The sequence below is a fragment of the Mustela lutreola genome, chromosome 3 (genome assembly GCF_030435805.1).
Source record: "Mustela lutreola isolate mMusLut2 chromosome 3, mMusLut2.pri, whole genome shotgun sequence".
NCBI lineage: Eukaryota > Metazoa > Chordata > Mammalia > Carnivora > Mustelidae > Mustela > Mustela lutreola.
Genome location: NC_081292.1, coordinates 33269635 through 33283068, shown reverse-complemented (window position 1 = coordinate 33283068; position 13434 = coordinate 33269635). Strand labels below are relative to the sequence as shown.

Sequence of the window (13434 nt, the reverse complement as noted above, 5' to 3'; positions counted from 1 at the left end):
TTTATTCCATTCATGGATAAAGGAACTCACATATTTAGGTATTTTCTGGCCCTGTGCTAGGTAGGTTTCACTTGCATACCTCTTGCTCTCATAAATACCTTATGATCACCCTGGAAATGAAAAAACTTATGTGACAAAATTAAATACTTATTCTCAAAAACTTATTAATATAGGAATTGAAAATATCTAATTTGATTAAAAATAACAGAAACCTATAGCAAATATCACACTTTAAAAAAAAAGAAAAAGAAAAATGGAGTTCAGGAACCATTAAATTAAAGATCTAATAAATATCAACAACTGCAGAGTATAGACCTTATCTGGATCCTGATTCAGTGTCTAAAAATTCATGTTTATATGACAACCAGGGCCATATGTACACAGATAGATATTTGATGGTAATTAGGAATTATTAATGTTCTAAGTACGATAATGGTATTGAGGTTTTTTAAGTCCTTACATCTTAAAGATACACAGTAAAATATGAATAAATTAGATGTCTGGATTTGCTTCAGAATCATTCGTGTTTAGGGAGTGAGTACAAGTCTAAATAAAACAAGGCTGGACATTTAATGATAATTTGATGAATCTGGATATTGGGTATATCAAGTTAATTACATTAGTTTCTCTACTTTCGGATATGTTTGGAATTTTCCAAAGTACAAAGTTATAAAACAGTTTTTAACTATCAAACCCAAAGGAAAAAAAAAATCAAACAAAAGCAAAAAGCTGAACACAAGAGAGAATATAAATGATCAGAAAATCTTCCATAGATATTACTAGGGAATACTGTTTTACTTTTAAAGAATTTTATTACTTAACTTTTAATTGAGACATATACATAATTGCACTAATTGAAAGTTTACAGTTCAATGAGCCATCACCAGAAAACTCACTTTATCCGTGTAAATTACCACTAATGTCAATAAATAGCACATGACCAGCAGCCCAGAAGCTACCCTACTAAACAATCCTCTCAATCACAACGTCCCCTGCTTCTTGCCAATAGGTAACAACTCACCTTGTATTCTAACTTCTTGGATTGTAACCATACAGTACCTTATAATTTTGTGTCTGACTTCTTTTGCTCAACATGTGAAATCCACCCATGTTACCACGATACAAGTCATTGGTTCTTTTTCATTACTTTATAAGCAAGTTATTCTCAAAATGTGGTCAGTTGATTTCTGGGAATCTCCAAGACCCTTTCAGGGTTTAACAGAATAAAGTTCACTGGGATATGGTTTCAGATTCCATGTTGCAACTAAACTTAAAAACAACAACAACAAGTACCTGTCAAGTTCTGGTGCAGAATCAAAGAATATTCACATTTATCTGAAAAGGCTATTAAAATACTGTCCTTTTACAGTAACCCATTTACGTGAGGCAAGATCTCTTCCTATACTTCAAGCAGAACATGTCACAACAGACACTGCAGATACAGACATGAGAAATCAGTGGTCTTCTATGAAACCAGACATTAATTTGCAAAAGTGCATAGTAGTGCCACTCTTCTCACTAATTTTTGTCTGGGAAAATATAGTTATCATTTTACATATTTTTATTTAATGTATGTTATTTATGGTAACACATAATGGCTTTCCTACTGTCATTTTAAATTTCATTGTGGTGACCTGAGACCTCAAAGTTTGAAGACTACAGCTGCGCAGTGTTCCCTTATGCTAATACGCCATAATCAATTCATCCATTTCTACTGGGGATGGACAGAGGGGCTGTTTTTCATCTCGGACAATAACAAATAAGGATGCTATGAATAATCTTGTACATGTCTTTTGGTACACATTATGTCCCCACTTCTGTTGAGTTTATACCTTGGAGTAGAACCGCTAGATCACAGGGCATGTTTACATTCAACTTTTAACAGATACTGTTTTCCAAAGTGGCTATTAAGCATTTGAGATGTGGTGAGTCTAACTAAGATGGGCTATAGGTATAAAGTTTATACTGGATTTTGAAGACTTAATATAAAAACACTGCAGAATATCTCAGTAATTATTTTCTATTGATTACATGTCAAAATGACAGTATTTTAGATATACACTAGTGAGTTAAAAAATTTACATTAATGACACTTGTCTCTTTTTTTTAAAATATGGCTACTAGAAAACTTGAAACTATGTACATGACTTCCATTTGAAGCTCACATTATGTATTTTGGACAGTGCTGCTACATGGGGAAATAGAAGTAAAACAGACCAATACCAATACTGTATATAAGAAGTCTGAGATGCGAGTCACGTGGGTGGCTCAGTAGATTAAAGCCTCTGCCTTTGGTTCGTTTGGGTCATGATCCCAGGGTCTTGGGATGGAGCCCCTGCATCGGGCTCTCTGCTCAGCGGGGAGCCTGCTTCCTCCTCTCTCTCTGCCTGTCTCTCTGCCTACCTGTGATCTCTCTCTCTCTCTCTTTTTCTGTCAAATAAATAAATAAATAATAAAATCTTAAAAAAAAAAAAAAAAAAAAAAAAAAGGAAGTCTGAGATGCTCCTGAGGGGGCACCTTTTAAGGAAGACTGCCCAAAGGAGGTAACAACTAAAGGAAGGCCAAAGGACAGACAGCAGTTAGCCTAACAAAGAAAGTGATACAAAAAGGAAGGTAAAGCCAGGCAGAAGATACAGTGTGTGCAAAGGCCAGGAGATAAGAGAAATATGTTTAGTATAGCAGACACATAGTAGAGGGTAGGGGAGTGGTAAAGGGAAGTAACGAGACAAAGGAAAAACTAGTCAGATCATAATGGGCCTAGTGAGTTATGCCTGTGTTTTAGGAACAGGGCACTACTGTTGGGTTTTAAGCGAAAAAATTACATATTTATACCTGTACTTTAGAAAAGCCACTCTGACTGCTGTCATATATGTAACTGAATCTGGACAAGACTAGAGTGAAGATTAGTTGGGAGCTGTTACAACAATGTAAACAAAACACAACAACAACAAAAAAATGATGGGGCTCTATATAAAGAGAACAGCAGTAGAGAGATGTGAGCCTTAGGCAAAATCACTTCTCAAATGCAGCTTCCACTACACTTACTTCACAGATATTCTGAGGATTTAAGCAAGGCATTTTTCTGTAAAGGTGTTCTGTATTCTTAGTCTTGGTAAAAGATTCTAGTGTCACTAGAACAGGTATTAATTCAAGGAATTGAATTCTATTTTAGAATATACTGGATACAAAGATTCACCTTCCCCAACTTACTAACCTAAAACCTAAATAATGCTTTAATAATCAATGAAATTAAGTCAGATAAGAAAAGGCTTACTTTCTTACTTATGTTTAAAAGGTAAATCCGGGACGCCTGGGTGGCTCAGTTGGTTAAGCAGCTGCCTTCGGCTCAGGTCATGATCCCAGCGTCCTGGGATCGAGTCCCACGTCGGGCTCCTTGCTTGGCAGGGAGCCTGCTTCTCCCTCTGCCTCTGCCTGCTATTCTGTCTGCCTGTGCTCTCTCTCCAACCCCCCTCTCTGATAAATAAATAAAATCTTTAAAAAAAAAAAAAAAAAAAAAAAAATAAAAGGTAAATCCCAACTACTAAACATGGTACTGTGCTCCATTTAATCAATTCAATATTAAAAGATTAGCACCATTCCCCATTTCTCTAGAAATGGAAATATAAGTGAATTAAAGGTAGATATCAAGTTACTCTCATTGAGTGGAATGGATGTGAGTGTAAAACAATTTCAATTCTTCATTAAATTGATACTAGTAGGGCAGTCAGTTATCAAATATTTAAGAGTCAACTAGATAACTCTTCTGTCAGCTTCATTTATTTTGAGGTTTCAGGACCTTCTAAAGTTGTATCTTCTGTAAATAAACTATGCAATCCAGGGGAATAAAGGTAAAAAGGTCACTTGCTTTTTCTAAACTTTTCAGAAACTTTCTAATCTACCAATACACCCTTGTCGCTTCTAAGATATAAAGCATTTTAATTGACTACTTAATATAAAGCATCTAACGTCTATTCTACCTGTTCCTTTTGCCTGAAATACTCTTAGAACACTGTAGAAAGTTACATTCTATACTTATTTCACCGACAAAAATGACAGTCCTTAGAACCGAGTTCTCCACAGAACTCTCGTTAAGTCTCTCCCCTTATAACCGAAATCCTCATTCTTGTCACGCGTTGTACAGCTGTTCAACACAATATTCCTTCTTGCATTGAGTGTTCTTGGCTTTCCCTTTTCTAGCTTAAATAACAGAAACTTACATTCCTAAGGGTCTAAAGTCCTCCACTGAATTATAGAAGCAAATCACCCTCTACCTCTCCTCCCTTCTCATCACTCTCCCCTGATTCCATGCCGTAGTACTTTGGGAAAGCTCCAGCTTCCCACCCTGAAACTTAATAGACCTAAGTACACTGGCACCAGTATTTTCTCCCTTCCCTGTTGTGACGAGAGGAAACATCCCTTTCTTTTCTATCAAAAAGGCAATCCATACTCTTCTGTCCACACTATGACTACTACCTTGGTCCAAGTTCCCGTGTCTCTCACCTGGATCACAGCCCAAACCTGATCATCCCATATCTATTCTTGTCTACTTCACAACAATCCTCCACACAGTGGGCAAAAGTGACTGTTTTCAACCCATAAATCCTATTGTGAGCACTTAAATTCCCTGTATAGTTACACTCAAATAAATCCAAACTCTTTTCCATGGTTTCCAAAGCCCTGAGCTCCTTCCCGCCTAACATGGCTCATCTTGCCACTCTCCTGTATGACCACTGTGCTCCAGCTGCACTGGTCTATTCATTTACCTGTGACACACCAGCTCTTCCACATCAACACTTTCCTGATTCTGGGTCTTTCACATGTTTCCATGGTTCCCAAGGGCAAGGCTCTCTTTTCCCAATCATAATATGGTTAGCCATCACTTAGGTCTTACAAATGACTCTACAAAGAAGTCTTCCTCTAATCACCCTGTGTCTGTTATTCACTATCTGTGCCCCTTATCGGTTTCTTATTATTATAACTTACTCACTAGACTGTCAACCTTATGACGTTCATCAGGTTATTGTGCCTTACAGAGTGCCAGATAAAATCAAGTGCTCAATGAACATCTGCGAACAGAATGAGTGAAGAGACAGGATTAGGTTGCAATCCTGGTTCTACTGCTTCCTAGTGGTTTGATCTTAGATAAGTCACAACCTTTCTGAGCTTCAGATTTTTTCTTCTATAGAAAAGGGACAAATACCTTATAAGATTGCCAAATGGGACCCACTAAAGATTAACTGGCAATGAATACAGACCAAGCACAGTATCTGCACTTAATTTAATAGATGTTAGTTTTCTTCCCTTCCTTCTATAGCTTAGACAGTGAGAATTCCTTAGGGTAATTCAGTATTGAAACTAAAAATATAGAGATAGGTCTATATATACACCTATTGTTACATATAGCTAGAAAGCATAATGACATGTAACTGAGCAGATAGATTGGTAACAGAATTTAATCCTGTGCTTTAGAAAATGGGAAAAAATAGTGTATATCTATCACTCACTCTTCCCCCCAAAAACAGTGGTGGTAGGGGAGGGTGAGGAGAAAAACAGAAGAAACAGGAGGGAAAGGTAACCTTGGAAATTATAGGTCATTACTCAACTTCAACTCCCAAATTCAGAACAACCATCATTTACTTATAAAGACTAGCAGCAAGAACAAGATTAAAACTCATTCTAGAATAAAAACATTTTCTGTTTGCTTAAATCTATGTAAATCTCCTCTATATCTATTTACCCCCTCTTTTACCTTTCATTCTTTAAACTGTAACAGCACTGATAAAAGGTAAGGAAAAAAAAAAAAAAGAAAAATTTCAACTACAAAAACACCTCAGATCAGAAACACAAAAAGGTTTCACTGTTCCCTTAATTTCTTGATAAGCTTTAAATTGTCTAACCACAAAAGTCAGTCCTTTCTTTCCATTCTCTTTAACTGCTGCTCACTTTTCAGCCTGACATCACTTTTATGTGTTTGTCAGAGATTTTACTTTCTAGGAACCTTCTAAATCATTTATCAGACATCATTCAAATCTCCTCCATATTCTTCCTAGAATGTAGCTAGCCCTGTGAAAGCGGACATTTAATATTTTCTGCCTGATAACCGCTTAGAATTTTATAGAATGTGCTGTGTACCTTCATAGTGTCATCAGGATATGGATATAATTTAGATTCTAAACCCAAAGAAGGGTTTATGTTAAGCAATTAATTCAGTTTTATTCAACATATTTTATGTAATCAAGCTTGACTTTTTTAGAAGTAATTGGAATCTGGTTTAGATTTTTTTCTCATGTTCCAGTTATTTCTACAACCTTTCTAAAATTGGAACTTCTAGTCTATCCTTAAACTGGAAATTTATAAAATGCTGCTGAATGTTCCATAAAATTCATGGGGAAAGGCTTCAGTATTAGATATAAAATGCAAGAATAAAAAGAGTATTTTATGTTATCACAACCTCTAGAACAGTACTGTGTATAGCAAAGACTTTTGACTATAATTAGCTGAATACCAGTTTAAAGAAGAATTTTATCACAGTCCAGTCAGTGCATGCCAGGAAGAGTTCTTAACTGCTATCAAATGCTCTGGCACCAAGTGGCCAGAAACTTAACCATCTGCAACTCTCCAAGGCTATTGTAAAATGATCACATATATATATATGTGTGTGTGTGTGCATATATATATGTGGTATATGTGTGTGTGTGTGCATATATATACACACATATATATATATACCACAAACATTTCAATACCACAAACATTTCAAATTACATTTGAAGGTCTCATCTGGGGCAGTGTTTTTCAAACTAAGAACTGCAATCTATTAGTGGGTCCAAAACTAATGAGTTTAACCAGCAAATGAAGAAAGGAAGGGTGAGAAGGAGGGATAAATAGAACATAAAATGTTGGAGTTCATCACAGGTAGTAAGAGTATTATTTCATAATCTTTGTTTTGTTCTGTATACTGGGAGTAACATAAAATGTATTTTAAGGGTGGGTTTCAGCCAAAAAAAAAAAAAGAAAGTCAGAAAGCAATGAACTGGGAGACAAAAGGACAAACGGAAGTGGAAAAGGATAAGCAACTGGAACTGTTACGATCACCAACTTATGGGCTCGGAGATGAGCCAACCAACCAACACCTTCTGTTGACCAGGAGACTATTTTGGAAATCTCCATGCACTTGCAAAAGCCAGACACCCCCATGTGAGATGGGAAGAAACACCTTCTCTTACAGGAGGCCTAAAACAATGCCCAAGCGAGTTCATAGATCCTCCCACTAATGTTTTTATCCTTTCAAACTTTCAAAAGCAGAGGTCAACTTCTACTTTCTACTAACTCTTAGGCACAATAGTTAAGTCACAGGAGCTAAGATACAGCAGCTCTTGAAAGGTAATTATTGGTTCTTGAACAACAACTTCTAAAAAATATTAACTATATTTCATATCACAATTTGATTTCACATACAGCTTTGACATTCAGCAATGTGGAAGTGTGAAAGTCACACTATTTTACTAAAATGATCACATTTAATAGTCACATACATAGACCACTGAAATGGCCATGTGAAGAACATGAACATCAGAATAAACAGAATCTTTTAAAAAGATGTATGAAAGATTCCAAGATTCAAGACAGAACTTGTTGCCATTTAATATTGCCATTAATGAATTAAGAGTCATTCTGTGAAGTTAGGATTGGAAGTGCCTAAATATTGGCCAACCTGCATTTTTTCACTCAGTCTATGTTAAGTGTTACTATGAACACTTGGCTGTTGTTCCTTAGTTTTATTTGAGGGAGAGAGAGTGCATACACGCAAGCCCAAACGTGGGGACTGGGAGCAGAGGGCGAGGGACAAGCAAACTCTGTACTAAGCACAGAGCCCAATGTGGGGCTTGATTCCCTGGTCCTGACATCATAACCTGACCTGAAATCGAGAATCTAAAGCCTAACTGACTGACCCACCCAGGCACCCTTGAATACTAAGTTGTTTAACGAAGATTTCTAATTATTTTTGAGGCCATTTAAAAAGAATAACACTTTTTGGTGCATAAGGGACAGTTTCATAAATTATAGCTAGTATCTGTTCTAAAGGTCTAAGGTAATGAATATTTGTCAGGACACATCTACCAGTCCTCACAACTAGTGCATATTCCAGTTAAAGAAACCCCACTACTGTTATAGAAGCACATCTCCTACATTGTTATAGGTTTTTTCCCCTCTCTCATATAAACCCACATTTGGCTGGAGAGACAGAAGAGGACAAAAGTGCAGCTATAAAGAGAATTTCTCTGGTTGCAGGGTGAAGGGTACCTTTTATCTCTGCTCACATAGTTTAATGTTCTGCCTGCCTCACTACCTCCTTTTTTCTTATACTTTGAAACTTGCTGTGGCTTCAGACATCAACCCTGGCACAATTACTTGCTAGTTTTATTACAAAGTCCCCCCAGGGCTGGAAGAGAAGTTTCATTCTTTGCCTCCTAACAATTCCTCACTGAACACAAATTCCAAAAAGATAAATCTTTGGTAAGTACCTAGCAGAAAGTCATTTTGTGTACAAGTACAAAAAAAGGTACCAAGACAAATTACGGGGTTCACAGCTTCTTATCCCTGGAGGCAAAAAGACTTCTAGTTCAAACACTAATGACACAGGTTTTAATGAAAGAGCTAAAAGAGCTCATTTACTTATTCATTCTGATCAGACATCATAAGATTCAATTTTGACTGTAGCACAGGACAAAGCAGGACACTTCGAATCACCCTAGATTAAAGATGCCTTCTTGCCTTCTTCTCTCTTCTGGGCCATTACACCAAACCTAGAGCAGAATTATACCCACCTTCAGGCTAGACTAAACAACATAATAGCTTATTGATCTCTGGTGTAGACCCAAACCCACAAGTCATCAGGCAAGTAGGGATCCCAGCCACTTGATGCAACTAACACTCAAAAGTCATGCACAGGGTTTTCTGATCACACACAAGCATACCACTGGCAATGATCACACTGAATGTGGACTAAACCTTTCTCTACCCTGAACAAACAAAAATAATAATATGTTAATCAGGTCAGGCAGCAAGCAGTACAATTTTGAATCACACTGAAAAACTATTTTTTGGTTGTCAGTAAGTGTTAATTTATGTTCATTAAATACATTGACTGTAATTTCTCAGGTTTTCAAAGTTACCATCATTCAGTTCCACAGATAAATTCTTTCAAAAGAAGTAATGCTTGCTGGTGAATCACGTGCTGACTTAATTCCCATCACCACACCATGAGTGGATGGAGGGTTTGTGGCAAAGGACTTAGACGTTTTCTAAGTGAAAAGGGTAACTTCTAATTATTTCCTTCTGAAGATATCAAAACCCCATTCTAAAAAGTAAAGGTTAACTGTGTTCACTGAGACACCTTTTCAACGTGTTTCGCTCAAAAACTAAGATCGGTGAAGTCAGAAGTGGAACTCAAGTCTCAAAACAATGAATGCTCTTGCTAATTAATTCCATTTAGCTCTAGTACAGACCCTGTGGTAATGGAAAGCTTAGTCCTCGCAGACAGGCTTCAGCCGTCTCTGAACCTCGAAGGAGTACATGCAACGCAATCCACAGACTGGTACGAAGCAACAGGGACAACATTAGCGGCCAATGATGGATGAAATGACAAATGAACTCGAAGTCACGGCAGACATCTACACCCTAAGGGAGAGACTGAGGTGGGGCTGGAAACTATTTTCTGGCCTTCTCCCGCGTGCTGCTTCTGGGGAAGGGACAGGATCCAGCACGCCCGGGATCCACGGAGCCTCGGCCTCCGAGGGGCAGGAGTGGGAAGAGAGCAGCGGGCTGCTTTTGCAGGGAGTGGAGAAGATGGGGGATTGGGTACGGTGGGAATTTCTCTGGGGAGAGAACTTCCCGACGCCGGCAGGGTCGGGGGCGGCAGGACCGTCCCGACCACGGCGAGGGCGACCTCCTCTTCCTTCTCACACAGTCATACATCTTTGTGTGTTTGGATTGTGCAAGGGGCCCTCCAGCCCAGGTCGGGAAAGTGCGCCCGCCACCCCCTCGCTCCACCGGGACTCGCTCCGGCCGGGACGCCCAAACCCCTCTCAGACAACCCCTAGGGTCCGGAGATGGTGAGTGGACGAAAGCATCTTCCCTTGTGGACACCCCTCGGGGCATCCAGCCCTCGCCGGGTCTTTGTCCCGCCGGCGGCCGGAGTCTCTCCCCGGTTCTCGCGGGGAACCCCTTGCCCTGGAGGCCTCGGGGCCCAGGGTCGCCCCAGCTTTGTTCGGTCAGCGGGGCGCAGGGACGCGGACACTTACCGTACACTCCGGCGAGGAAAAGCAAGACCAACGCAGACCTCCACCGCGGAGACTCTTTTGTGCTCCAGCGACTGGCCATAACCACGGCAGATGGAGGGAGCGAGGAGGAGATGGAGGAGGAGGAGGAGCTGGGGCCAGACGCCGCCGCCACCGAGCCCCCGGCTGCTCCCTGCGCGCTCCGCGGCGGCGGGAGGGGGAGGGGAGGGGCCGCTGCCGCCGCCGCCGCCGCCCGCCCGCCCGCGCTCCCTCCCTCCGGCCCTCCCTCAGCAGCGCGCCAGCTCCCACCCCGGGCGGCGCGAGAGCCCTGCGCCGGGCGGCCTTCCCGGGGGCAGGGGCTGGTTGAGCGCACACCGGCGCGAGGCGAGGGGGGCGGCGGAAGCGCGACTCCGGCCTCGCACCGCACAGGCTAGCCGGCGCCGCCACCCGCCAGACGGAGCGCCAGCCTGGACCCGCGCTCATCCATGCGATCGGTAATCACCTGGCCCGCCTGCCTTGGTTCCCGCCCCGCGCTCCTCCGGACTTTCCCAGTTTCGGGGCCCGTTTCCCCGCGACTGGAGCCGGAGGAGTAAGGCAGTGCCAATCGATGAGCGAGCACGCAAACGCCGGCTGCGAGGTTCCCGAGAGCTGGGGGAGCGGGGGCCCGCAGCGGAGCTCCGCTGCAGTCCGAGGCCTCCTTGCTATCCCCTGCGGGTGGTGTGAGGACTAGTTGGGAGGCTGAGGGCGGCTGTGCTTGCGGGGAGAGAGAGTGAGCGGAGTCTAGGAACTTGGGACATCCTCTCCTTTACCCCTGCGTGCCTCCGCTTAAAATCGGCACGGAACTGGGGGGTTGGGGGGTAGGTGCCAGTTAGTGCTGCCGCCGTCCGCCCGGCCAGTGTGCACGCGTGCCGCCGTTCTGGTGCTGGACACCCACGGTCAAGGTGCCTGGCGTGAGTCCAGAAAGGCTAGAGTGCGGTGCTCCTCCAGAAGCCGCGGGAGGCAGTTTGACATGCCGGGGGCGGGCAGGGAGCGGAAGGGCTGTGGGAAATCGGCCTGGGGGCGCGGCTGGAGAGGGGGCACGTCTTTCTGCGCTTCCTAATTTCGCTAAGCACCTTCCCCCATCTCCGCAAGTGAAACGCCTCCTTCCTTTAGCACTCCGAAGCACTTTCTAAATACTTTTGTAGTGATACTGGCACGCCTGACCTTCCGCCGTCTATTTTTAAAGTGTGTGTCTACACATCTTATCTCCCTTACTGGGTTTTACGTGCACCCTCCTGGCTATTCACTGAAGACCTACAATGCACTATGCTGTCCCATCGACAGGTTATCTCTTTGTAATCCCTAACAACCTTGTGAGATAAACATTATTATCCACATTTTATAAATAAGAAAATGAGACTCAGGTTAAATTACCCATAACAATATAGCAAATAAGTGGTTTGAAACCATTTTTCTTATTCCAAATTCAAGACTGTTTCCTCTATATCACAAACTCTGTAGCACAATGCTTAATGCGTAATACAGGTAAATGATAAATTTTAAGATACACCTTTTGGTAGGTACATTTAGGCTTTGCCTCTATCCCCTACCGAATTGTCCCCTTTAAGATTTTTCCCCCAGGAAATAGTATTTCTTTTTCTTTTTTTTCTTTTTTAAATTTTTTAATTTTTTATAGGAAATAGTATTTCAAAAGATGGAGAGTTTATTAGCAAACAATAGGATATCCAATAATTAATAAATTTTGTATCAGCTGACATAAAGAAAAAACAAAGAACGACCAAACTCCAAAACAATGTTTTCCGTTCTCATTGGAGAAAAAGGAGCAGCTTCACTTTCTCATTAAACAACCTGCAGTTGTTTTACCTAGTTTTAGGATTCTAGACTCTATTTTCTTGTTTCTTCAGATCTTTTTCTAGAAATTGTGTTGTCATGATGACTATGCTTAGGATGGGCCACAAACACCATGAAGAGAGACTAGACTGCAACCTCTCCTCTCCACTTTGAAGTACCAGTCAAGGAGCAATATCCCCAAGATGCAACATACAGTGTCACCAGTCCCTTCACAGATGCACTCATACCCCTCCCACCCCTACACTTGCTCATCCACCCAAACCTGTCTTCTGGGACTTGCCAAGTTCTCAAACTGGTCTTAGGGTCCATTTGAAAACACTTAATATTTGGCGAGAAATCCAAAGAGCTTTGGTTTACATAGATCGTATCTAGGGATATTTACCATTTACAAATTAAAGCAAAAGTTTAAAATATTTGTGAATTGATTTAAAATTAAAAAATTCATCATAAGTTAGCTCTGTTTTCCAAAACAAAACAAAAAATTGGTGAAAAGTGTGGCATTGTTTCCATCTTTGTAAATCTCCTTGTTGTCTGGCTTAACAGAGGACAGCTGGATTTTCATATCTGCTTCTGCATCCAATCTGTTACAATATGTTGTTTTGGTTGAAGTATATGAGGAAGATTCAGACTCACACAGATACATAATTGGCAAAGGGAGAATCTCATGTACCTTTCCAGGGTTCTCAGATAAAGCTTTGAGAATGTTGATCTAGGTGTCTATCTTAATAGCTTCAAAACCTAAGTATTTTGTTTCTCATTGCAAAGAATTAATAAATACCCATTCTGAGATATTAGAGGCTGCGTGCTTCAATAATCACCAGCCAAAGATATTTATGTTTCAAGAAGGAACATTTTTATTTGTACAGAATCTAATTCTGATAGAATATCAGACATTTGGTAAGCAACACAGGGCAGAAAGTTATTCAAAATTACCTTTTCTTACCTAATCTATCTAACCAGGCATCTAAATGTCTACTGGGCTAATATGTCAAATAACTCATATACAAAAAAAGCATTTACAAATCTATAAACAAGGGCACCTGGATGGCTCAGTGGGTTGAGCCTCTGCCTTGGGCTCAAGTCATGATTTCAGGGCCCTGGGATCCAGCACTGTGTTAGGCTCTCTGCACAGTGGGGAGTCTGCTTCCCCCTCTCTCTCTGCCTGCCTCTCTGCCTACTTGTGATCTCTCTCTATGCTGAATAAATAAAATCTTAAAAAAAAATCTATAAACACTGTATAAAGTGGTAAGTATTGGTAACAGTTCTTTTGCAGTTGGACTGCTGGCTTGGCTTGGCCAGGGTT

General features: G+C 41.0%; 1 protein-coding gene across 2 annotated transcripts in view; it reads right to left on the bottom strand.

Annotated features, from left to right (window-relative positions):
* The window catches only part of LRP12 (LDL receptor related protein 12), a 71900-nt gene extending 61378 nt beyond the window's left edge, over positions 1–10522 (bottom strand). For both annotated transcript variants that reach the window (XM_059165806.1, XM_059165807.1), the window contains exon 1: positions 10305–10522. In XM_059165806.1, coding sequence (XP_059021789.1) covers positions 10305–10383 — 79 coding nt within the window. In that variant the 5' untranslated portion in view covers positions 10384–10522. The remainder of the gene's footprint in view (positions 1–10304) is intronic.
* Between the last annotated feature and the right edge of the window lie 2912 nt (positions 10523–13434).